Genomic DNA, 24558 nt, shown 5'->3' on the forward strand with positions numbered 1-24558 from the left:
ACGCTAGGTTTTATGGGTATTATGCCTCATACTATAGTACTCTATGGTAAAAACACATTTTGGACTCTATAGAAATGCATTTATTGTCTACAATTGTTTTTGCCACGTTTATTCTATTAGACACCTTAATGTATACTTTAAAATTATATTATGTGAACTAAACATTAAAATTTAAATAAAACCATTTCAGTGGATTTTTTGATAGTACTAATGTCCCCACTAAAGACATGTCATTTTGTCATTGAAACATTTAATTGAAATACTGTGGAATTGCATTGATTCCTATTGTGTGGAATTGCATTCATTCCTATTGAGGACTGCTTCTTCGGGGAGTATCAATATGGTGTCTTCAGAAAAAACACACAAACCTGAGAATGTTGTACAGACAACTAATTCCCTGATTATTGGCATCCGGTCATCACTTTTGGTTCAAGTCAAGACCAGGGAACCAAACTGGCACAAAATGAGAAGTCTGAGCTGGTATCATTGTGTGTAAATGTCAATATTGGCCCGTAGGCTACATGTTCCCCAGCCCCGACTGATACAATTTACTGGACTGCACTGTAAACATAGAACCTTGTAATGACCTCTGCCTGCTCAGTCATTAACTCAGAGGAATATACACCACACAAATTAACACACATTATACAAAACTAACAATCACATAACAAAGATACAGTATAATCAGTGCATCTAACCATTTCGTTAACAACAAAAAAAGGCCTTGGGTAAGTGTCTGGTGGCCACTTCTTCCTTTACTCCCTAGCCCCGCTGTGCTTTCAGACCCATGGGTCATTTTCATTAAGCACCAAAGGGAAGATAACTGAATTAAATAGAGAGGGACTATCTGGACTTGTCCAAAAAGAAACCCTTATTTTCATCTTCCATTGCAAAAAAAATGAAGTTGCATGCCCTTATGAACAACCCAGACCCCTCTCAGGGCTGGTATAGTGACAGAGTTGGCTTCATGGTGATGAAGCTGAAGTTATATGACTGCGGCAGACCCTTGTGGGCTGTGCTGTTGAAGTGGCTCCAGGAGAACGGAAGCAGGCCCCCCTGAGTGGTGGGACCGTTCACCGCCTCGCCTGCTAACTGACGGGCCAGGTGGAAGTCTGTCACCTAGGAGAGGGAAGGTGAGAGAGAAGGAGAGAGAGGAGATAATTAAAAATTGCCCTTTGTTTTACTTGAATGTTATTTTAGTATTGTGATGTACCGTAGGAGTATAAATTGTGCCATCATGTTCCCTTTGATATTATTTTATGAGTGCGAATGCGTGGACATGGTGGTAATTGAACCCTGACCTTGGTGTCATAGCAGCCTCCTGGACGTGGTTTCTTCAGCCTCAGGTCGTTGCGACAGCAGATGGTTTTACAGGGATGGCCCTTGGAGTAAGGGTCTTTCCTGTAGTCTGGAGACACAGTTCAAAAGCACTGAGTTCAGAGGTTGGAACAGCAGGTGTGACAATCTAGTAGACCCACACAGCAAGATGATCTATCCTCCTTGTGGGGTTGAATAATTTAATATCCACCTGAATTCTCATTCTATTAATAGGGATAGCTTTAGCAGACCAGAATGAAAGGCCCGATTCTCTCCAGTCCGATTACGGTTGTAGCAAAAAAGATTAGACACTACAGGGCCAGTGGTCCTGCAGGCCTGGCATTGCCTGCATCTGCCTAACTATAAAAGAACTACAGTTACCAACCCATTCCTGACAAAATCATACTCAAATCAAATTTTATTGGTCACATACACATAGTTAACAGATGTTAATGCGTGTGTAGCGAAATGCCAGTGCTTCTAGTCCGACAGTATAGTAATATCTAATAAGTAATCTAACAAATTCACAACGACTACCTTATATATATACACACACACACACACACACACACACACACACACACACACACTGTAAGGGGATGGAATAAGAATATATGGATGAGCGGTGTCCGTACGACATAGGCAAGATGCAATAGATGGTATAAAATACCCTATATACATGTGAGTAATGTAGGATATGTAAACATTATTAAAGTGGCATTTTTTAAAGTGACTAGTGATACCATTATTAAATCCATTTATTAAAGTGGCCAGTGATTTGAGTCTGTATGTTGGCAGCAGCCTCTCTGTGTCAGTGATGGCTGTTTAACAGCCTGATGGCCTTGAAATAGAAGCTGTTTTTCAGTCTCTCGGCCCCAGCTTTGATGCACCTGTACTGACCTTGCCTTCTGGATGATAGCGGGGTGAACAGGCAGTGGCTCGGGTGGTTGTTGTCCTTGATGATCTTTTTGGCCTTCCTGTGACATCGGGTGCTGTAGGTGTCCTGGAGGGCAGGTAGTTTGCCCCCGGTGATGTTGTGCACCGCACTATCCTCTGGAGAGCCTTGCGGTTGAGGGCGGTGCAGTTGCCGTACCAGGCGGTGATACAGCCCGACAGAATGCTCTCGATTGTGCATCTGTAGAAGTTTGTGAGGGTTTTAGGTGACAAGTCAAATTTCTTCAGCTTCCTGAGGTTGAAGAGACGCTGTTGCACCTTCTTCACCAGGCTATCTGTGTGGGTGGACCATTTCAGTTTCTCCGTGATGCGTACTCCGAGGAACTTAAAAAACTTTCCAACTCCTCCACTGCTGTCCCGTCGATGTGAATAGGGGGTGCTCCCTCTGCTGTATCCTGAAGTCCACGATCATCACCTCCTCCCTGTAGGCTGTCTCGTCATTGTTGGTCATCAAGCCTACCACTGTAGTGTCGTCTGCAAACTTGATGATTGAGTTGGAGGCGTGCATGGCCACGCAGTCATGGGTAAACAAGGAGTACAGGAGAGGGCTGAGAATGCACCCTTGTGGGGCCCCAGTGTTGAGGATCAGCGGAGTGGAGATGTTGTTTCCTACCCTCACCACCTGGGGGTGATCCGTCAGAAAGTCTAGGACCCAGTTGCACAGGGCAGGGTTGAGACCCAGGTTCTCAATCTTAATGATGAGTTTGGATGGTACTATGGTGTTGAATGCTTAGCTTTAGTGAATGAACAGCATTCTTCATTATGTATTCCTCTTGTCCAGATGGGATAGGGCAGTGTGCAGTGTGATGGTGATGGTGATTGGATCGCCTGTGAAATTGGAGTGGGTCTAGGGTATCAAGTAGGGTGGAGGTGATATGATCCTTGACTAGTCTCTCAAAGAACTTCATGATGACAGAAGTGAGTGCTACAGGGCGATAGTCATTTGGTTCAGTTACCTTAGCTTTCTTGGGAACAGGAACAATGGTGGCCATCTTGAAGCATGTGGGGACAGCAGACTGGGATAGGGATTGATTGAATATGTCCATAAACACACCAGCCAACTGGTCTGCGCATGCTCTGAGGACGCGGCTGGGGATGCCGTCTGGACCGGCAGCCTGGCGAGGGTTAATACGTTTACATTTTTTCTCACATCGGCCACGTTAAAGGGGAGCCCGCAGTCTTTTGTAGCGGGCCGTGTCGGTGGCACTGTATTGTCCTCAAAGCACGCAAAGTTGTTTAATTTGTTCGGGTGCGAGGCGCCGATGTCCCTGACGGGGCTGGTTTTCTTTTTGTAATCCGTGATTTTCTGTATACTCTGTAATATACGTCTCGTGTTTGAGTCGTTGAATTGCGACTCTACTTTGTCCCTATACTGACGCTTAGCTTGCTTGATTGCCTAGCGGAGGGAATAGCTACACTGTTTGTATTCAGTCATGTTTCCAGTTGCCTCGGCATGATTAAATGCGGTGGTTCGCACTTTCAGTTTTGCGTGAATGCTGCCATCAATCCACGGTTTCTTTTTAGGGAAGGTTTTAATAGTCACAGTGGGTACAACGTCTCCATTGCACTTCCTAATAAACTCACTCACCGAGTCAGCGTATACGTCAATGTTATTGAGGCAACCCGGAACATATCCCTATCCACTCGACTGAAGCAATCTTGAAGCGTGGAATTCGATTGGTCAGACCGGCGTTGGATAGACCTAAGCATGGGCGCGACCTGTTTTAGTTTCTGCCTATAGGAGGGGAGCAACAAGATGGAGTCATGGTCAGATTTGCCAAAGAGAGGACAGGGGAGGGCCTTGTATGCATCACGGAAGTTAGAGTAGCAGCGGCCCAATGTTTTGCTTGAGTGGGTGCAACAATCAATGTGCTGGTAGAATTTAGGTAACCGTGTTCTCAAATTAGCTTTGTTAAAATCCCCAGCTACAATAAATGGAGCCTCAGGATATATGGTTTCCAGTTTACATAGAGTTCAGTAAAGTTCTTTCAGAGCCGTCGAGGTATCTGCTTTGGGGGGAGATACACGACTATGACTATAATCTAAGAGAATCTAGAGAATTCTATTGGAAGATAATGGGGTCTGCATTTGATTGTAAGGAATTCTAGGTCAGGTGAACAAAAGGACTTGAGTTCTTGTATGTTGTTATGATTAAGCCATGAGTCGTTAATCATGAGGCATACACCCCTGCCCTTCTTCTTACCAGAGAGATATCTGTTTCTGTTGGCGCAACGCATAAAGAAACCCGGTGGCTGTACCGACTCCGACAACATATCCCGAGTGAGCCATGTTTCTGTGAATCAGAGAATGTTACAATCTCTGATGTCTCTCTGGAAGGCAACTCGTGCCCTAATTTCATCCACCTTGTTGTCTAGAGACTGGAGTTTGGCGACGAGTATGCTCAGAAGCGGTGGATGGTGTGTTCGCCTTCTAAGTCTGACTAGGAGGCCCCTCCGTCTGCCTCTCCTGCGGCGACGACATTGTTTTGGGTCGGCCTCTGGGATTAGAACCAATGTCCAGGGTGGAGGTCTGAACAAAGGATCCACCTCGGGAAAGTCGTATTCCTGATCATAATGTTGGTAAGTTAACATCATTATTATATCCAATAGTTCTTCCCGGCTGTATGTAATAACACTTAAGATTTTCTGGGATAAAAATGTAAGAAATAATACATTAAAAAAACAAATTACTACATAGTTTCCTAAGGATGTGAAGCGATGTAACGCTCATCGTTTTAAGGATGGTTGGGCCAAGATGCAGCGTGGGGTAGGTTCATAATTTGTATTAATGTTAACCAGCAACAAAACAAGAACGAGTAACCAACGAAACGTACAGCCTTGTAGGGCTCAAAAGCAACAATACAAAAACAAGATCCCACAAACAACAGGTGGGAAAAGGCTGCCTAAATATGATCCCCAATCAGAGACAACGATAGACAGCTGCCTCTGATTGGGAACCATACCAGGCCAAGATAGAAATGCAAAAACCAGAGATCACACCCTGATCTAACCAAAATAGAGAATAAAAAGGATCTCTAAGGTCAGGGCGTGACAGTACCCCCTCCCAAAGGTGCGGACTCCGGCCGCAAAACCTGACTCTATGGGGCAGGGTCCGGGTGAGCATCTAGCCTCGGTGGCAGCTCCGGTTTGGGACGTAGACACCGCTCCGCTCACGGATCGCTCCGCTTCCATGGAACCGAACCGTGGATCATCGCCGGAGGCTCCGGACCATGGATAGTCGCCGGAGGAACCGGACCGTAGATCGTCGGTGGAGGAAGCGGACCGTGGATCATCGCTGGGGACTCCGGACCGTAGATCGTCGCAGGAGGCTCCGGACTGGGAACCCTCGCAGGAGGCTCCGGACTGGGAACCGTTGCTGGAGGCTCCGGACTGGGAACCGTCGCTGGAGGCTCCGGACTGGGAACCGTCGCTGGAAGCTCCGGACTGGGAACCGTCGCTGGAGGCTCCGGACTGGGAACCGTCGCAGGAGGCGCCGGACTGCCGACCGAAGCGGGAGGCTCTGGACTGCCGACCGATGCTGGAGGCTCTGGATTGCAGACCGTCGCAGGAGACCTGGTGCGTGGAGCTGGCACAGGACGTACCGGGCTGGGGAGACGCACAGGAGGCCTAGAGTGTGGAGCCGGCACAGGACATACCGGGCTGGGGAGACGCACAGGAGGCCTGGTGCTTGGAGCTGGCACAGGACGTACCGGGCTGTGGAAGCGCACTGGAGGTCTGGAGCGTAGAGCTGGCACAATGTGTCCTGGACAGATGACAACCTTCGCACGGCAAGTGCGGGGAGCTGGCACAGGGCATACCGGGCTGTGGAGGCGCACTGGAAACACGGTGCGTAGAACCGGCACACATTGTACCGGAACGATAACACGCTCCTCAAAGCGAGTGCGGAGAGCTGGCACAGGACGTGCAGGGCTGAGAAGGCGTACTGGAGACCTGGTGTGTGGGGCCGGCACAGTCTTCACCAGACGGCTAGCACGCTCCTCAGGACGAGTACGGAGAGCTGACTCAGGTGGCATTAACCTGAGGACACGCTCCTTAGGGCGAATGTCGTGCCTCATGCACCAACACAACAGCTCTCTCATAACTCTCTCCTCCAATTTCCCCATCAACTCCTTAACTGTCTGATTCACTCCCTTCATTCCCCTCCAAGTTCACCTTCCTCTCCCAGACTGGCTCTGGTTCAACCCTCGGATCCGCAGACCACCCCGTGTGGATTTGCTCTGGTTCACACCTTGGCTCCACTGACCAACCTGTGTGCCACCCCCTCAAAAAAAAATGTAGGCTGCCTCTCGGGCTTCCATCGTGGTCGCGAACCCCGGTGTTGTCGTTGTTGTTCCTTCGCTGGCTCCGCCTGCTTCCATGGCAGGCTTCGGTCTCCTGCCATGATTTCGTCCCACGTCCAGGATGTCCTCCACTCCTGGCTTTCCTCCCTGGCCCATGATCCCTGCTCCTCCTGGGCACGCTGCTTAGTCCAAGGATGGTCGGACCAAGATGTAGCGTGGGGTAGGTTAATCATTTTTATTAATGATAACCAGCAACCACACAAGAAAGAGTAACCAACGAAACGTTCAGCTCAAAAGCAACAATACAAAAACAAGATCCCACAAACAACAGGTGGGAAAAGGCTGCCTAAATATGATCCCCAATCAGAGACAACGATAGAGTTGCCTCTGATTGGGAACCATACCAGGCCAACATAGAAATGCAAAAACTAGAGTACCCACCCTAGTCACACCCTGATCTAACCAAAATAGAGAATAAAAAGGATCTCTAAGGTCAGGGCGTGACAAGCGAGGTGACCATCTGTCGGCGCCATCTTGAGAGGGGCTGCAGCACTCACTGTTGTATCTCATGATGTGTTTGAGGGAGGCAAGGCCTGTAACCCTGGCCTGATCCCTGCGGAAGATCTTGGCTCTGGGACAGAGGTCATAGGAGAAGTCCTCTCCATGCTTCCTCCACATGACCCCGTAGCCACTCAGGTTGTAGATGTCTGCATGGAAGGGCACGTTGTAGGACGCCCAGTAGCCTGCCGGAGGGAACAGGAGAAAGACAAGAATAATGTAGGAATGGTGAAGTAGGGATATATCAGATGCTGAGAGACTGAAACAACCAACATGATTCATTGATTGATATATTTTTTTAAATGACCAATGCAGCTGTTTCATCTCAATATCAAATCATTTCTGGGTAAGAATTAAGTACCTTACTGTAATTGTTTTCAATGAAAATGGTCAAAAAGAAACAAAAATAGTTTCTTAGCAAGATCAATTTATCAAGCAAGAATTTTGCTACGACTGTCTGGGAGTGGTCGGATTAGGAAGAGGAAAACTGAAAACTAGCTGTTATTGGCAGCTTGGTGATGTTTCTTACACTAAAAAGGGCATTCTCATCATTTTCACAATTACACAGTATTATTCCAACCTCAGTGTGGAAATACATATAAAACACAGGGAAACCTCTATTTTGACTGCACTGGGCCTTTAAGTGTCACACATATTGGTGCCCAGCGGACATGGGTTTATAATACATTATTATTACTTGAAGTAATGTGCACATAAAACTATTTTATTTTATAATCATGGCTATAACAGCTGCCATTTAATTACATTAAACAAACAATGCATTATCCTTCTCCCCCCAGGCTTTGAAAATACATTTAGCAACATATCAGCTTGCCAATCAATTAATAACATCCCATAAGACTTTATTAATCCTAGAGTGTCAATTAGGATGGCATATAACCCATGTATATCCACCAGTTTAGCGTTATATCAACAGACTGAAATGAGACGGTCCCTTACCCTGTCGCAGGGCCTGTGTCTGGTCAGAGTGTACCACCAGTCCTGGTATCTGCTCTACCACAGTCAGAGCCCCATCCCTTATACTCCTCCCCAACGACACCCTGCTCAGATCCAGCACCATGTACTGGCTGTTATAGGTTCCTGAGGAGGGGAGGGGAAATGTAGTTGTGTTAAACTTGGTTTGGTGTTGATTATCTACTGGTTATTACAGGTCCTTGAAATGAGGAGAAACGAGTCACCGCCTGATATGCAGTATGTCATGGCTTGGGACTGTGGTGAACACATGCACTACACTGGAGCATGCAGATACTCAGAAAAAAAGAAGGGAAAAAAAGGGTATTTGAACTAGGAACTGGTGAGCAGAGTTTGCATGTATACGATCATAATGGGAACGTATCAGGTGTCACTTTCTGGTTATAGTAGGTGCCAGAGACACAGAGGCTATGGACAGTCAGTCCTCTCATTGAGAACAAGCTGTACTGTTCCTCCTAAGCAACAAGTTATGTCATCTCCTACTGCGGTGGCTCTATTAACAAAGACAGACTACAGTACATCCTTAGAGAACAGGACGGTTACATCATCTGTGGTCAGGAACCGTCTGTGGTCAGGGCCTAAGGCAATACATCACATAGCCGTTGTGCGCCTGAAGACGTGGATGTCGATTAAGGCAGCCCCCCACACCTCTCTGATTCAGAAGGGTTGGGTTAAATACGGAGACACATTTCAGTTGAAGGCATTCAGTTGTACAACTTACTAGGTATCCCCCTTTACCTTTCCTTTAACATACTACGCCCTTTACCATACTGTGTAACAATTAATTCAACACAAACTACAATCCTTAACAAGTACAGTAGCACACAAATCACAAAGTCAATACTCACACCACACCTAAACACAAGCTCATAGGTTATTCATGCAAGTACAGGTTACACAAATCACAAAACCCAATCCCACAAAAGTCCTCCACACCCCAGGCATTACCGGAGTTGTACTTAGAGAAGATGTGAGCCCACTGTTCCCCAGTGCGTGCCAGGGCGTGTGCCAGCCGCACCCTCTGCCAGGCCAGCAGGCTGTGGGGGGTGACCAGGGTGAACAGAGAGGTGTTGAAGACACTGTTGGTGGTCTGAGTCATCAGCAGCCCACTGCCCAGCAGGTAGAAATCATCCAAAGATGTCAGGAAGCCTGGGCGGAGAGAGGAGATAAGTGCATGGCTGGTTAGGAAAGGAGAGGGGACATGAAGGGGTGAGGACATGTGGGGACTTGGAGTGGGATGTGGGAGTAGTATAGCCTAGCATCCCTTGCACTATAGTGTAGAGAAAAAATAAGTTGCGCTAAGGGTAAGGACATATGTGAGGTGTAACATTCCTAGCACCACAGGGTAATTAAAAATGTCATTATAATGTAGTAGATTTCAGTCCCGAGAGACTGTGGTAAGCTTGTGCACAGAAGGGCTAGATGGATTCAAATCCTAGCACACGGATTGTATTTTAGTAGCTTTTAATGCAGTGTGTTTCTGCACTGAGTGAGATAACATTCCCTGCTTAACTCTAAAAATAGCACTTTTAAGCCACTTCAGTTTTAATAGTGATGGGGCCTGTAAGATAATGTATGACAGGGAAAATGGCAAATCTTCAATAACATCACTTAACCCCACCAGGCTACGAGTTTACATTAATCATCCTTCCGTTGCAACTGTATATTACTAAACATCCCAATTTTCAAGACTGGTGGAGTCTGTATTGTACAAGACAGTCTCAGGCTGCTTTTTTCAGCCATATTAGGTAGATGGGTGCTACACATGGATAGTGAATAAGAAGAGTTCTCCCCAATACCACAATATCAGCCAGCAGCATAATACCCTGCACCCCACTGCTGGCATGCCTCTGAAGCTAAGCAGGGTCAGTCCCTGGATGGGACACCAGATTCTGCTGGAAGTGGTGTTGGAGGGCCAGTAGGAGGCACTCTTTCCTCTGTTCTAAAAAAAAAGATATATATATATATATATCCCAGGGCAGTGATTGGGGACATTGCCTTGTGTAGTGTGCAGTCTTTCGGACGGGACGTTAAATGGGTGTCCTGACTCTCTGTGGTCACTAAAGATCCCATGGCACTTATCGTGAGAGTAGGGGTGTTGACCCTGGTGTCCTGGCTAAATTCCAAATCTGTCCCTCATACCATAATGGCCACCTAATCATCCCCAGCCTACAATTGGCTCATTAGCCCCTTCTTCTCCCCTGTAACTATTCCCTGAGTCGTTGCTGTAAATGAGAATGTGTTCCCAGTCAACTCACCTGGTAAAATAAGGGATCAATACAATATAAAACACTATATAAATTGCTTTATCAATCAAATTCAATCAATCATGTTAATTTACCAGGGTAGCTGCTGAAGGATAACTTGCCCGTGGCGGTGTGTGTGTCGGCCAGCCTGAAGTCCCAGTGTTTGTAGATACGCATGGTGGAAGCGTAGTTGAACCAGCTGGAGTGGGCTAACAGCAGGTTCTCAAAGCCTGGCAGAACCTAGAGAGAGAACAGGATAAAGACACCAAACACATGGTGTTACATCGCAGACTTAAAGTGTACCGTCCTCACTACCTCATGCATGAACTGAAGAGAAAACTGGATGTGAGAAAGGTATTAATCCACTCCTGTAGAAAAATGAAAGCTCAATAAAAAAGGAATCTACATCATTATAAACCAATATGCTTTAACAGTGGCTGAATATCTTTTGTAGATTATGGAAATCGCATTGTATAACTCCACTAATGAGGATGATATGCAAGTCAGCTATAAATAAACTATAAACACCACCAATCATGAGCTAAACAAACAACCAGACCTAGCCAAATTCACTTGACTCCTGACCTTTATGAGAGCTGAGCAGTGGCCCATTCCTGGCACAAGGCCTCGGGAGGAGTTGAAGCGTGGAGTCAGTGCTGGAATCAGGTCCAGCAGGTCTCCAACTTCATTCAGAAACTGCAGCGCAAACATAGACAGAGGCTAGGACGTGGAAAGGTGGAAGAAAAGGGTCAGTTGGGATTTGCATAAAGGATTGGGAACTGTTTTTGTTTGCAATTAGGGGGTTGTGACTATACAGATCCCATTAGGTTGGAGGAAAATCTGATGCTCGCACACAGAAGATTATCGTCAAAACACAATTCCCTTCAGTTCTGACATTCAGTCCCTTACACTTTTATCTCGCTCCCACACACACACACACACACACAAAACACACACACACCTCTCTCTGCCTGCTCTTGGCCCAGTATGCAGCTCCAGCCTGTAGCCCATCCAGTTGAGCCAAGATCAGTCCTGCATGTAACCACAAGGGGTCCCTGTTTCTCCTCAACTTCACCTGCTCTCTGGTCCAGTAGTCCTGTTTACTGTGGACCGACTCAGGTATTCAGTCATTATAATTATTATTATAGGCTTTCATTTGTTACATTGACTGCTAAAAGTGACTACATTTGACTGTCATGATATTTGATGTAAAAAAGAAAATATGCGATTCCACGAATGGTGGTCCTCGAGCTTTCGACAGTGATTTGGTAGTCCACAGAACGGAAAAGATTGTCTATAGCATAAATGGGACTCTTACATCATGAAATCTTTCAAGGGGTCCAGAATCTTCTCATCTTTAATCATCTGGGGATATATGTTGGCATAGTGGCTAAACATTTGCCTGATGGAAAGAGAAAGCCAGGGTTAAAATTTCTTCAACATTTCCTGAAGGATTTCCACTCTCAAAAATGATGTCTATAATGAATGTATAGGCGTGAACAGGGCTAAATAAAGATAACACGAACATCAGTGTCATTTGTAACAAAGCAGTGAAAGCACTCACTCTGCGGTGAGGAACCCTTCCAGATACCCAGCCAAGAAGGAGGTGGTCTCATCACTCTCGGGGGTCTCCCCGTACCCTGCCCGAATCTCCAGCACCCCCCAGCCCGTCAAGAGGAGAGTGTCATTGTAATATCCATAGGCACCCCCTTCTTTCTCCAACACCCCCTCATTCAGAATCACACTCTTCTGGGCAGCATCCCAGTACACAGTGGCCTCTTGGATCTCTACCACAGGGGGACAGGGATGAATAACACACCATATTAGAAGAACACTCATGGGTGGTGGATAGAAGCTAAGCAAAAGTGTCTTGTCTGTGTATTCAGCTGAATGGATTGTATGGATTAAAGAATAGGTCTATTGAGCAAATGCATTGCATACAATAGGCCTATTACCAGGCAATGTTTACCTCGGAGTGGATGTTCAAATAGTTACAATGTATTTTATCAATCCATTTTACTGACTTTCACACTGTATAGAAATACTGAGTGGAATACAGAATAAAAAAATATCATTAAGCAAATAGGGCGGTAAATATTATTGTGTATGATTTTTTGGGATCTGCGTCACCAAGAAAGAAAAAAAAAGTGTCTGGCAATGTAGCCTACGCACCATCCAAAATGTTCACTCTGGGGGTTCTCTGCTACTACTCGTGCGAATTATACCTGTCTGACATGACATGTCAATCAAACCTTGCCACAATTCACAAGAGGTTGTACCGCTCCGATCCACCTATACTTGCACATTTATGCAGTTTCTTGGATGCAATGAATGAACAACATACGTTTAACATAATTTGGCTAATTTATTAATATCGAAAGGCAAAGAGCAATATTGAAAAATATTGAATGAAGACTTACGGTAAGTTTGCTCGAGGGCTGCAGCCAAGACGCACAAAATAACAAGGAATTCTCTCTGCTCCCCTCTCAAAGCCATGTCTTAATTGATCTGTTCTAATGTTAATAGAATGACAAGTTTAAAGTGCCTATTCTAAAGGCAATAACATATGACATTTGCTGGTCACTCCAAAGTTCAATTGGGGGAATCGACTTAAATTCATGTGGGACCTAAGCAGATAATAACCTAGACATATGATTGGACGAACGTTAAGAAGCGCTCTTCAATTGGCTAAAGGCTACATGATAAACATGATAAACATAAATGTACCTTTTCTAGGATGTTTCCAACTACAATCCGATACTGAAAAAATACAGTGCCTTCGGGAAATATTCATACCCCTTGAAATGTTCCACATTTTGTTACGTTAGCCTTATTCTAAAATGTATTAAATAAATATAAATCTACACACAATACCCCATAATGACAAAGCGAAAACAGGTTCTTATTGTTTTTTTCAAAAATATTTTCAAAAATACCTTATTTACATAAGTATTCAGACCCTTTGCTATGAGACTCGAAACTGAGCTCAGGTGCATCCTGTTTCCGTTGATCATCCTTGAGATGTTTCTACAACTTGATTGGAGTCCACCTTTGGTCAATTCAATTGATTGGAAATTATTTGGAAAGGCACACACCTGTCTATATAAGGTCCCACAGATGACAGTGCATGTCATAGCAAAAACCAAGCCATGAGTTCGAAGGAATTGTCTGTAGAGTGCTGAGAAAGGATTGTGTTGAGGCACAGATCTGGGGTAGGGTACCAAAAATGTCTGCAGTATTTAAGGTCCCCAAGAACACAGTGGCCTCCATCATTCTTAAATGGAAGATGTTTGGAACCACCAAGGACCTTGGTCAGGGAGGTGACCAAGAACCCGATGGTCACTCTGACAGAGCTCGAGTTCCTCTGTGGAGATGGGAGAACCTTCCAGAAGGACAACCATCTCTGCAGCACTTCACCAATCAGGCCTTTATGGCCAGACGTAAGCCACTCCTCAGTAAAAGGCTCATGACAGCCCACTTGGAGTTTGCTAAAAGGCACCAAAAGACTCTCAGACCTTGAGAAACAAGATTCTATGGTCTGATGAAACCAAGATTGAACTCTTTGGCATGAATGCCAAGCGTCACGTCTGGAACAAACCTGGCACCAATACTACGGTGAAGCATGGTGGTGGCAGCATCATGCTGTGGGTATGTTTTTCAGTGGAAGGGACTGGGAGACAAGTCAGGATCGAGGGAAAGATGAACGGAGCAAAGTACAGAGAGATCCTTGATGAAAACCTGCTCCAGAGTGCCCGGGACATCAGACTGGGGCGATGGTTCACCTTCCATTAGGACAATGCTTCGGGAGAAGTCTCTGAATGTTCTTGAGTGGCCCAGCCAGGGCCTGGACTTGAACCCGATCGAACATCTCTGGCTAGACTTGAAAATAACTGTGAAGCGACACTCCCCATCCAACCTGACAAAGCTTGAGAAGATCTGCAGAGAAGAATGGGAGAAACTGCCCAAATACAGGTGTACCAAGCTTGTAGCGTCATACTCAAGAATGCTTTTTTTTATTTTTATGAATTAGCAAAAAAAATTAAACCTGTTTTTGCTTTGTCATTATGGGGTATTGTGTTTAGATTGATAGGGGGAAAACGATTTAATACATTTTAGAATAAGGCTGTAAGGTAACAAAGTAGAAAAAGTCAAGGGGTCTGAATACTTTCCGAATGCACTTTATATAAACGCAACATGCAACAATTGAATGATTTTACTGAGTATGTTGAGTACGCTGAGTACATATGTTGTTGTTCATATGAGGAAATGAGTCACACAAAATAAATGAATTAGGGCCTAATCTATAGATTTCACATGACTGGGCAGGGGCGCAGCCATAGGTGGGCCAGGGAGGTCATAGACCCACCCACTTGGGGCCAACCCACTGGGGAGCCAGGCCTAGTCAATCAGAATGAGTTTTTCCCCACAAAAGGGCTTTATTACAGACAGAAATACTCCTCAGTTTTATCAGCTGTCTGGGTGGCTGGTCTCAGACGATGCTGCAATGGAAGAAGCCAGATGTGGAGGTCCTGGGCTGGCATGGTTAAACGTGGTCTGCGGTTGTGATGCCGGTTGGATTCTCTAAAATGACGTTGGAGGTGGCTTATGGTAGATATAGAGATATGGTAGAGATAAATTAACATTAAATGCTCTGCCAACAGCTCTGGTGGACTTTCCTGCAGTCAGCATGCCAATTGCATGCTCCCTCAAAACTTGAGACAGGGGTGGCAGGGTAGCCTAGTGGTTAGAGCGTATGACTAGTAACCGGAAGGTTGCAAGTTGTTCTGCTTCTGAACAGCCTGTTCCTAGGCCGTCATTGAAAATAAGAATCTGTTCTTAACCGACTTGCTTCTATTGTGTTGTGTGACAAAACTGCACATTTTAGAGTGGCTATTATTGTCCCCAGCAGAAGGTGCACCTGTGTAATGACCATGCTGTTTAATCAGCTTCTTGATATTCCACACCTGTCAGGTGGATGGATTATCTTGGCAAAGGAGAAATGCTCACTAACACATTTCTGCACAAAATTTGAAAGAAATTAGCTTTTTGTGTGTATGAAACATTTCTGGGATATTTTATTTCAGGCCAGGAAACATGGGACCAACACCTGCACATCATCATCTGCACATCTATCACTCCAGTCTTAATTTAGCTAAATTGTAATTACTTGCTACTATGGCCTATTTATTGCCTTACCACCTCACGCCATTTGCACACTATATATAGACTTTCTTTCAGTTATTGACTTGTACGCTTGTTTATTCCATGTGTTGTTGTTTGTGTCGCACTGCTTTGCTTTATCTTGGCCAGGTCGCAGTTGTAAATGAGAACTTGTTCTCAACTAGCCTACCTGGTTAAATAAAGGTGAAATAAAATAAAAAATAAAACATGTTGCTTTAATATTTTTGTTCAGTATAAATGTTAAGACAAGATAAATAATTTAAATATATTCAAATGTTTGTGTGAAATCATCCATCATTGCATTTAGTTGTTGACACTGTTATTTATAAACAATTTAATTAATGGACAAAAATATTTCACCCCAGATGGGACTCGAACCCACAATCCCTGGCTTAGGAGGCCAGTGCCTTATCCATTAGGCCACTGGGGCTTGTTATGAATAGAACGGCATCTGGCCATTATATCATTGATTATCCAGGGGCAATATGACGATAAATCTGTGACAATCAAGTAATGACACTGAAAAAAATATTTCACGGGGAAACAGTATTCGGTAAACAAAGAGACGCTATCACCATGGTGATGCGTTCACATTGATGGCTTATCCCACTCAAACTAAACAGCGGGGGCATTTATCAAGTGTTTACATTATTACAAGGATGAAATGTAGACTTTGTCCAACTATAAAGAATCCAATGGTATGTAGTTACAGTAAACATTCATAAAAATGCAAAGTGATTTGATATCATCCAACTCAAATGCTGCGTTTCCATTTGTAAATTCTTCCATTATTACCTGTTTAGACAAAATGGATCTGTAGCACTTGCGCAGTAACCTGCATGTCTGTAAAAAGCCGCTTGCTGGGCTAGAAAGAGAAGGGAAGCCTCTGCTAACCAGAGATAACGAATTAGCTAGATCAATAAAAGCGTTGTACAGTCATTTAGCTAGCTATTTTAATATATGATTAAATAAACGACGAAGATAGTGGCGTAATATTGTTGCTGTTGGTAATCTTAGTTTGCAATGCTATGCTAACTTTAGCTAGCTACGTAGCTAACGTTACTTGACCACTATTTCCAAAGCTGCAAAATAAGAAGTTATCAATCTAACATTAATCCTCTACAATATATATTTGTCTCACAATATATGATGACGAAGATGCTGCTTTTTGGCAACACCTTCTGTCCAAAGAATACCCCTCGCAAGTCTGTTTCTGTCTTCAATCTGCACACGGTGAGTTGAGGAAATATCTCTCTCACGCCCAAAAACATTCTGCACAATGTGCATCTGTTGTCTTTTATGTGAAGGAAGTTTCTACATCCCCCCTCTTAATTTGTTGAGTCTAGTTGGATTGGTCTACGAGGGAAATATAGTTGGGGGCCATAGCTTGACATTTGAAGACGGACAATGGATTGCTGGTAATTGATCATCAATGAAATGTAGTAGAAAACTGCACTGCTACTGTAATAAGTCTGATCTATCTGATCACCACAGATATTTGCATTTTATTTGTTTTCTTTTTCATTTGCTGTTTTGTTTCTCACCTCAACAGTCTGAAGGGAATGTATCTGGGAAGGAGGTGCAGACTGAAAAATAGCAACCTATAGCTTGAAAAGGAGAACAACCTACTCAGGTTGAAGATTGACCTCCTGTTGGACATGGTAGATTCTCATCAGCTTGAAGCATCCCATTGAATACAGTTGCATAGATACAGTATAAGCCATACAATACAGTATGCTTATACAGTATAAGCCATACAATTAACCTTGAATACGGGATTCCCTTTATAGGCCATTATTAATAATTTATCGGAGCAAGTAACTGATTCCCTTTTTCTTAAGTTGTCAGAAACCACTGCAGAGTATCACCTGATGGAGAAGGAGCTGGAAAAGATGAAGATTCACAGTCGAAGGAAGAAGTGATGAATAGAAAATTACAGACAGGTTCCCAGTGATACCTGAAAATGAAGAAGGGAATAGATAAAGGATGGTGAGTGTTAGTGACCAATTAATTGTATTTTATTTATTTTACCTTTATTTAACCAGGAAAGTCAGTTAAGAACAAATTCTTTATATATTTTTTTAACCTTTATTTAACTAAGCAAGTCAGTTAAGAACAAATTATTATTTACAATGAACGCCTACCCCGGCCAAACCCTAACCCGGATGACATTGGGCCAATTGTGCGCCGCCCTATGGGACTCCCAATCACAGCCGGTTGTGATACAGCCTGGAATTGAACCAGGGTCTGTAGTGACGGCTCTAGCACTGAGATGCAGTGCCTGACACAGAACCCAAACCGTCTGCGTGCGTGCGCCATCGTGCATAAATTTATTTTGTCCCCCTACACCAAACGCGATCACGACACGCAGGTTAAAATATCAACACAAACTCTGAACCAATTATATTAATTTGGGAACAGGTCGAAAGGCATTAAACATTTATGCTAATTTAGCTAGTTAGCTTGCACTTGCTAGCTATTTTGTCCTATTTAGCTAGCTTGCTGTTGCTAGCTAATTTGTCCTGGGATATAAGCATTGAGTTGTTATTTTACCTGACAATTAATCCACAGATAAAACGGTCAACTGAATCGTTTCTAGTCATCTCTCCTCCTTCCAGGCTTTTTCATCTTTGAACTTAACAGTGGGGCAAAAAAGTATTTAGTCAGCCACCAATTGTGCAAGTTCTCCCACTTAAAAAGATGAGAGGCCTGTAATTTTCATCATAGGTACACTTCAACTATGACAGACAAAATGAGAGAAAAAATCCAGAAAATCACATTGTAGGATTTTTAGATTGGCATCTAAACTTTCATAGTATTACTACACCGACCGGCAACACAGTTCGTCTTTCAATCACCCACGTGGGTATAACCAATGAGGAGATGGCACGTGGGTACCTGCTTCTATAAACCAATGACAAGATGGGAGAGGCAGGATTTGCAGTGCAATCTGCGTCAGAAATAGAAAGGACTTCTATTTAGGGCCCTTGGCAACGCAGACAGTCGCGAGCAGTGTGGGTGCAATAATTGAATAACATAGATTTCTAAATTTATTTTGCAACGCTCGCGCACGCGTTGCAAGTGGTGTGGTCGGCCTATTAGACCACTGCACCACTCGGGAGCCCATGTACTGTATAAATTATATATTTATAATTTCTACGGATTAAAAATCATTGAAGTTATGATAGTTTAAATGTGTCCTGTCCTTTTATAAAAATTATTCATTAACTTTTGTAAGCCACTGATGACCTATTTTAGAATAGTATGATTTCTGGTTTTGGCAACTAAGTGTATTTTAATATTTGATTTCAGATTTTTTCTACTTTATTAAAAGGTTTTAGATACATTTCAGAAAGCTATGTTTTGTTTGTTTGCATACATGTCTGTATAAGTATGCAAGTGCCCATGCTAATGCCACCGTCTGATGTGGTATTTTCAAGAGGTAGTGGCTGGTATTGGTGATTTATAGTGGTTAGTATTGGTGATTTATAGTGGCCGGTATTGGTGATTATAGTGGCCGGTATTGATACAAGTATTGTTTTGAAAACCTTTGGCACCAGAATGAACAACACTTTCAGAATTTTCTGATTAATTCAGCGTTACGCTAAGCATGACCTTAGAATTGTCAGAAACCCAAGAGGGACAGGGACTATATTCTAGATGTGGAGGTCACACATCCAACATGTCTTCAGGACTATATCTTGAGTTATTACCGCCTCTCTTTCAGTTCCCTGTGGTTTTGTGTCTCAGGTGAGATGATTGTTGTTATTACAATGTAAGTGCTAGATGGTTATTGTTACACCAGATGCTGAATGTGACTGCAAGCTGTACTGCACAGACAAATGTAATTAGAGGTATTTAATTCTATGGCTCAATAGCTTTCACAAACTGGCCAAATCCGTGTAAACAAATTCGGTAAAGACAATCATAATCCAAAGGCTCAGTCAGTCATACATTGAGTAAGCATTGCAGGTCAGGCTACACCGGTGTGTGGGAAAACACATAGACCTTTTGACCGAGTATGGTAATGAATTGACCAAGAGTGATGTTTGAATTATTAGTCATTGTACCAGTACAGTGTGAGCCACAGAACCTTTCTTCCAAAATATATCATTGATCGGTTTGTGAGGGTTTGACAAATGCGTCTTCTTGGCCAACTTACAGACCCACTCCCTCCTCCTAGAGAGGACCATCCTCTTGAGGGACAGTGGGAGTCAGTACAACCAAGAGGATGAGTGCTGGACCCCTGATGGTGGCTGGATGCTGGCTGGGGCTGGATGGTGGCTGGACCCCTGTTGGTTGCTGTGGCTGGATGGTGGCTGGGGCTAGACTTTGCCTGGGGCTGGATGGAAGCTGGGGCTGGATGGTGGCTGGGGCTACTCATCTGTTTCGTCGTCACTGGGTTCTCCTACGCCTCCCCCAAAGCTGTCAGTGTCTCCTTCAAGGAGCTGATGAGGGACTTTGATGTGGGCCACAGCGACACGGCCTGAATCTCCTCCATCATGCTGCCCATGCTCAATGGATCAGGTCAGAGGTCAATCATAGAGTTGATACAGGGGCCTCTGAGAGCTTGAATCGTATACGAAACAAAGCTGTCAGATGTAAAAAATAAACGTTCAATGGGAGAAACAAAACAGAAATGTGAGTCTCTTGTAGTTCTGCATCATTTCATTAATAAATACACATGGCCTGTTTGTCTGTGAACGCCTTCTGCCCAGGCCCAGTGTCCAGTATCACGGTCAACAGGTTTGACAGCAGGTCGGTGATGCAGGTCGGAGGTTTGCTGGCATCAGCAGGCATGGTGGGAGCTTCCATCACCACCGCCATTAAACAGCTTTACTTTTCAGGTACTTGCAACATATCACAATACACACTACTAATCCCTCTCTCTATCCAGCTCTAACGTGTAACTTCCCATAGTCTGTATACAATGATTTAGTTCCAGGCCCCCAATGACTAATGCTCCGTGTTCCTCTCTGTCCTGTCCCCCCTGGGTCAGGTTCTGCTAGACCACTATGGCTGAAGGGAAGGCTTTCTCATCATGGGGGACTGCTGCTCAACTGTGGGGCTTTCATGAGACCTCTGGAGAGGAGGAGGAAACGGGAGAAGGGAACGAACCAGCGCTGAAAGAAATGTTTCCTTCAAAAGTAGGAAAGGAGAAGAATGGAATAGAAAATAAGCTTTTGGACTTAAGGGGGATGCCTGAACAGGGGGCTGTTGATCTTCACTGAGTGGACAAAACATTTGGAACACCTTCCTAATATTGAGTTGCACTCCTTTTTCAGTCGGAATAGCCTCAATTCATCGGGGCATGGACTCTACAAGGTGTCAAGCGTTCCACAGGGATGCTGGCCTATGTTGACTCCAATGCTTCCCACAGTTGTGTCAAGTTGGCTGGATGTCGTTTGGGTGGTCAACCATTCTTGATACACACAGGAAACTGTTGACCGTGAAAACCACAGCAGCGTTGCAGTTCTTGACGCACTCAAACCGGTACGCCTGGCACCTACTAGCATACCATGTTCAAAGGCACTTAAATCTGTTATTTTGCCCATTCACCCTCTGAAGGGCACACGTACACAATACATGTCTCATTTGTCTCAAGGTTTGAAAATACTTCTTTAACCTGACTCCTCCCCACATGCACAAGTACAGTGAAATGCCTTTCTTGTAATTCAATGTAATACTAAAAAAAAACATAAGGTATGAAAAAGCACACACACTAAATAGAAATAAGAAGATGAGAAAGTAAGAAGCTATATACAGGGTCAGTAGTGAAATACAGGGCCAGTTCCAGGGTCAGTAGTGAAATACAGGGTCAGTAGCGAAATACAGGGTCAGTTACAGGGTCAGTAGTGAAATACAGGGTCAGTTCCAGGGTCAGTAGCTATATACAGGGTCAGTTCCAGGGTCAGTAGCTATATACAGGGTCAGTTCCAGGGTCAGTAGCTATATACAGGGGCGGTTCCAGGTTCAGTTCCAATACCATATTTACAATATGCAGGGTTACTGGAGTGATAGAGGTACAGTGCCTTTAGAAAGTTTTCATACCCCTTGATTTATTCAACATTTTGTTGTGTTACAGCCTGAATTCACAATACCCCATAATGACAAAGTGAAAAAAAATTTTTTGAAACGTTTGCCAATTTATTGAAAATTAAATACAGAAATATCTCATTTACATAAGTATTCACACCCCTGAATCAATACATGTTAGAAGCACCTTGGCAGCCATTACAGCTTTGAGTATTTCTGGATAAATCGAGTTCTGGATTGTACAATTTGCACATTATTCATTTTTTAAAAATTCTTCTAGTTCTGTAAAGTTGGTTGTTGATCATTGTTAGACAGTCATTTTCAAGTCTGGCTAGATTTCAAAGCAGATTTAAGTCAAAACTGTAACTCGGACACTCAGGAACATTCAATGATGTCTTGGTAAACAACTCCAGTGTATAATTTGGCCTTGTGTTTTAGGTTATTTTCCTGCTGAAAGGTTCATTTGTCTCCAGTGGCAGTTTGAAAACAGACAGAACCAGGTTTCCCTCTTAAGATTGTGCCTGTGCTTAGCTCTAGTCCGTTTATTTTTTTATAAAAAAAACTCCCTAGTTCTTGCCAATCTGCGCGCGGGGGCCGTGAACTTCCTACAGGACTGGCGTGCAGAAGAAATGCTGTCAAATCAAATCAAATGTATTTATATAGCCCTTCGTACATCAGCTGATATCTCAAAGTGCTGTACAGAAACCCAGCCTAAAACCCCAAACAGCAAGCAATGCAGGTGTAGAAGCATGGTGGCTAGGAAAAACTCCCTAGAAAGGCCAAAACCTAGGAAGAAACCTAGAGAGGAACCAGGCTATGAGGGGTGGCCAGTCCTCTTCTGGCTGTGCCAGGTGGAGATTATAACAGAACATGGCCAAGATGTTCAAATGTTCATAAATGACCAGCATGGTCAAATAATAATAATCACAGTAGTTGTCGAGGTTGCAGCAAGTCAGCACCTCAGGAGTAAATGTCAGTTGGCTTTTCATAGCCGATCATTAAGAGTATCTCTACCGCTCCTGCTGTCTCTAGAGAGTTGAAAACCGCAGGTCTGGGACAGGTAGCACGTCCGGTGAACAGGTCAGGATTCCATAGCTGCAGACAGAACAGTTGAAACTGGAGCAGCAGCACGGCCAGGTGGGCTGGGGACAGCAAGGAGTCATCATGCCGGGTAGTCCTGAGGCATGGTCCTAGGGCTCAGGTCCTCCGAGATAAAGAGAGAATTAGAGAGAGCATACTTAAATTCACACAGGACACCGGATAAGACAGGAGAAGTACTCCAGATATAACAAACTGACCCTAGCTCCCCAACACATAAACTACTGCAGCATAAATACTGGAGGCTAAGACAGGAGGGGTCAGGAGACACTGTGGCCCCATCCAATGATACCCCCGGACAGGGCCAAACAGGAAGGATATAACCCCACCCACTTTGCCAAAGCACAGCCCCCACACCACTAGAGGGATATCTTCAACCACCAACTTACAATCCTGAGACAAGGCCGAGTATAGCCCACAAAGATCTCCGCCACGGCACAACCCAAGGGGGGGCGCCAACCCAGACAGGAAGATCACGTCAGTGACTCAACCCACTCAAGTGATGCACCCCTCCTAGGGACGGCATGAAAGAGCACCAGTAAGCCAGTGACTCAGCCCGTAATAGGGTTAGAGGCAGAGAATCCCAGTGGAGAGAGGGGAACCGGCCAGGCAGAGAAAAGCAAGGGCAGTTTGTTGCTCCAGAGCCTTTCCGTTCACCTTCACACTCCTGGGCCAGACTACACTCAATCATATGACCCCCTGAAGAGATGAGTCTTCAGTAAAGACTTAAAAGTCTATGCCACGCATAGACGCAAGAGATTAAACATTAGTTTGCACTATATAGATAAACGTTTATTCAGTGATCGAATCAATATTAAATCAGCCCCTTGTCAATGCAACAAACCAAAACACATAACTTTGCAAGATTGAGTCAGATTTTGTTGTAGGAATAGCCAGAGCGCAAAGGAGTAGAATTCTGTTGGCGGGGGTAGTTTACAAGCGGTGAGCCACGCGTGTGCACATTTGTTGATATTCTTTGCTAGTTAGCAAGTTATTAGCCCAGTTATACATAAGTATAGGTCAGTAAAGGGGAGTTACTGCTTCCTACAAGCGCTCAAAACGTGTAGGCTACATTTCAAGCTGTCAGATTGAAAAGACAGTCTTAAGGTAAAGAGCTTGTCACTGAGTTCCCTGAATTCCTATCAGACCTTGTAGTCCTAGCAGATAATATTCCAATTTTTGGTAACTTTAATATTCACATGGAAAAGTCCACAGGCCCACTCCAAAAGGCTTTCGGAGCCATCATCGACTCAGTGGGTTTTGTCCAACATGTCTCTGGACCTACTCACTGCCACAGGCATACTCTGGACCTAGTTTTGTCCCATGGAATAAATGTGGATTTTAATGTTTTTTCTCATAATCCTGGACTATCGGACCACCATTTTATTACGTTTGCAATCGCAACAAATAATCTGCTCAGACCCCAACCAAGGAGCATCAAAAGTTGTGCTATATATTCTCAGACAACCCAAAGATTCCTTGATGCCCTTCCAGACTCCCTCTGCCTACCCAAGGACGTCAGAGGAAAAAAATCAGTTAACCGCCTAACTGAGGAACTCAATTTAACCTTGCGCAATACCCTAGATGCAGTTGCACCCCTAAAAACTAAAAACATCTGTCATAAGAAACTAGCTCCCTGGTATACAGAAAATAACCGCGCTCTGAAGCAAGCTTCCAGAAAATTGAAATGGAAATGGCGCCACACCAAACTGGAAGTCTTCCAACTAGCTTGGAAAGACAGTACCGTGCAGTATCGAAGAGCCCTCACTGCTGCTCGATCATCCTATTTTTCCAACTTAATTGAGGAAAATAAGAACAATCCGAAATGTATTTTTGATACTGTCGCAAAGCTAACTAAAAAGCAGCATTCCCCAA

The 24558-nt window shown here is 44.2% G+C and overlaps 2 protein-coding genes and 1 non-coding gene across 4 annotated transcripts; 1 reads left to right on the forward strand and 2 right to left on the reverse strand.

The window, feature by feature from the left end:
• Positions 1-79: 79 nt before the first annotated feature.
• On the reverse strand, positions 80-12864 carry LOC139381393 (phospholipase B-like 1). The gene is made up of 11 exons (XM_071124885.1): positions 12789-12864; positions 11933-12155; positions 11687-11770; positions 11330-11471; positions 10954-11088; positions 10464-10608; positions 9071-9271; positions 8090-8230; positions 7129-7314; positions 1302-1408; positions 80-1119 (listed from the first exon to the last, which is right to left on the reverse strand). The coding sequence occupies exons 1-11, from the start codon at positions 12862-12864 to the stop codon at positions 937-939; spliced, it is 1623 nt and encodes a 540-aa protein (XP_070980986.1). The 3' UTR covers positions 80-936.
• A 3042-nt stretch (positions 12865-15906) lies between these two features.
• On the reverse strand, positions 15907-15979 carry trnar-ccu (transfer RNA arginine (anticodon CCU)). Its single transcript has one exon. It is a non-coding gene; the product is annotated as a tRNA-Arg (tRNA).
• Positions 15980-16325: 346 nt separating this feature from the next.
• Positions 16326-21640, forward strand: LOC139381758 (monocarboxylate transporter 4-like). 2 transcript variants are annotated; one of them, XM_071125505.1, is made up of 7 exons: positions 16326-16782; positions 16896-16967; positions 17102-17210; positions 17391-17538; positions 19714-20076; positions 20268-20396; positions 20549-21640. In XM_071125505.1, exons 5-7 carry the CDS (start codon positions 20052-20054, stop codon positions 20674-20676), a joined length of 282 nt encoding a protein of 93 aa, XP_070981606.1. In that variant the 5' UTR covers positions 16326-16782; positions 16896-16967; positions 17102-17210; positions 17391-17538; positions 19714-20051; the 3' UTR covers positions 20677-21640. The 2 variants fall into 2 exon arrangements, with proteins under 2 accessions (XP_070981606.1, XP_070981607.1); XM_071125506.1 differs by lacking the exon at positions 16896-16967 and having other exon boundaries at positions 16770-16782.
• Positions 21641-24558: the final 2918 nt, after the last annotated feature.

The sequence above is a fragment of the Oncorhynchus clarkii genome, chromosome 23 (genome assembly GCF_045791955.1).
Source record: "Oncorhynchus clarkii lewisi isolate Uvic-CL-2024 chromosome 23, UVic_Ocla_1.0, whole genome shotgun sequence".
NCBI classification, from domain to species: domain Eukaryota; kingdom Metazoa; phylum Chordata; class Actinopteri; order Salmoniformes; family Salmonidae; genus Oncorhynchus; species Oncorhynchus clarkii.

Excerpts from the sequence above, each read along its gene's own strand:
- LOC139381393 (XM_071124885.1), bottom strand. The coding sequence starts at position 12,864 with ATGGCTTTGAGAGGGGAGCAGAGAGAATTCCTTGTTATTTTGTGCGTC. Across the intron at positions 10,609-10,953 it reads ACTGCTCAGCTCTCATAAAG|GTTCTGCCAGGCTTTGAGAA; the intron begins GTCAGGAGTCAA and ends TTCTCTCTCTAG. Across the intron at positions 8,231-9,070 it reads CTTCTCTAAGTACAACTCCG|GAACCTATAACAGCCAGTAC; the intron begins GTAATGCCTGGG and ends TCCCCTCCTCAG.
- LOC139381758 (XM_071125505.1), top strand. The coding sequence starts at position 20,052 with ATGCTGCCCATGCTCAATGGATCAG. Across the intron at positions 20,077-20,267 it reads GCCCATGCTCAATGGATCAG|GCCCAGTGTCCAGTATCACG; the intron begins GTCAGAGGTCAA and ends CCTTCTGCCCAG. Across the intron at positions 20,397-20,548 it reads TAAACAGCTTTACTTTTCAG|GTTCTGCTAGACCACTATGG; the intron begins GTACTTGCAACA and ends CCCCTGGGTCAG.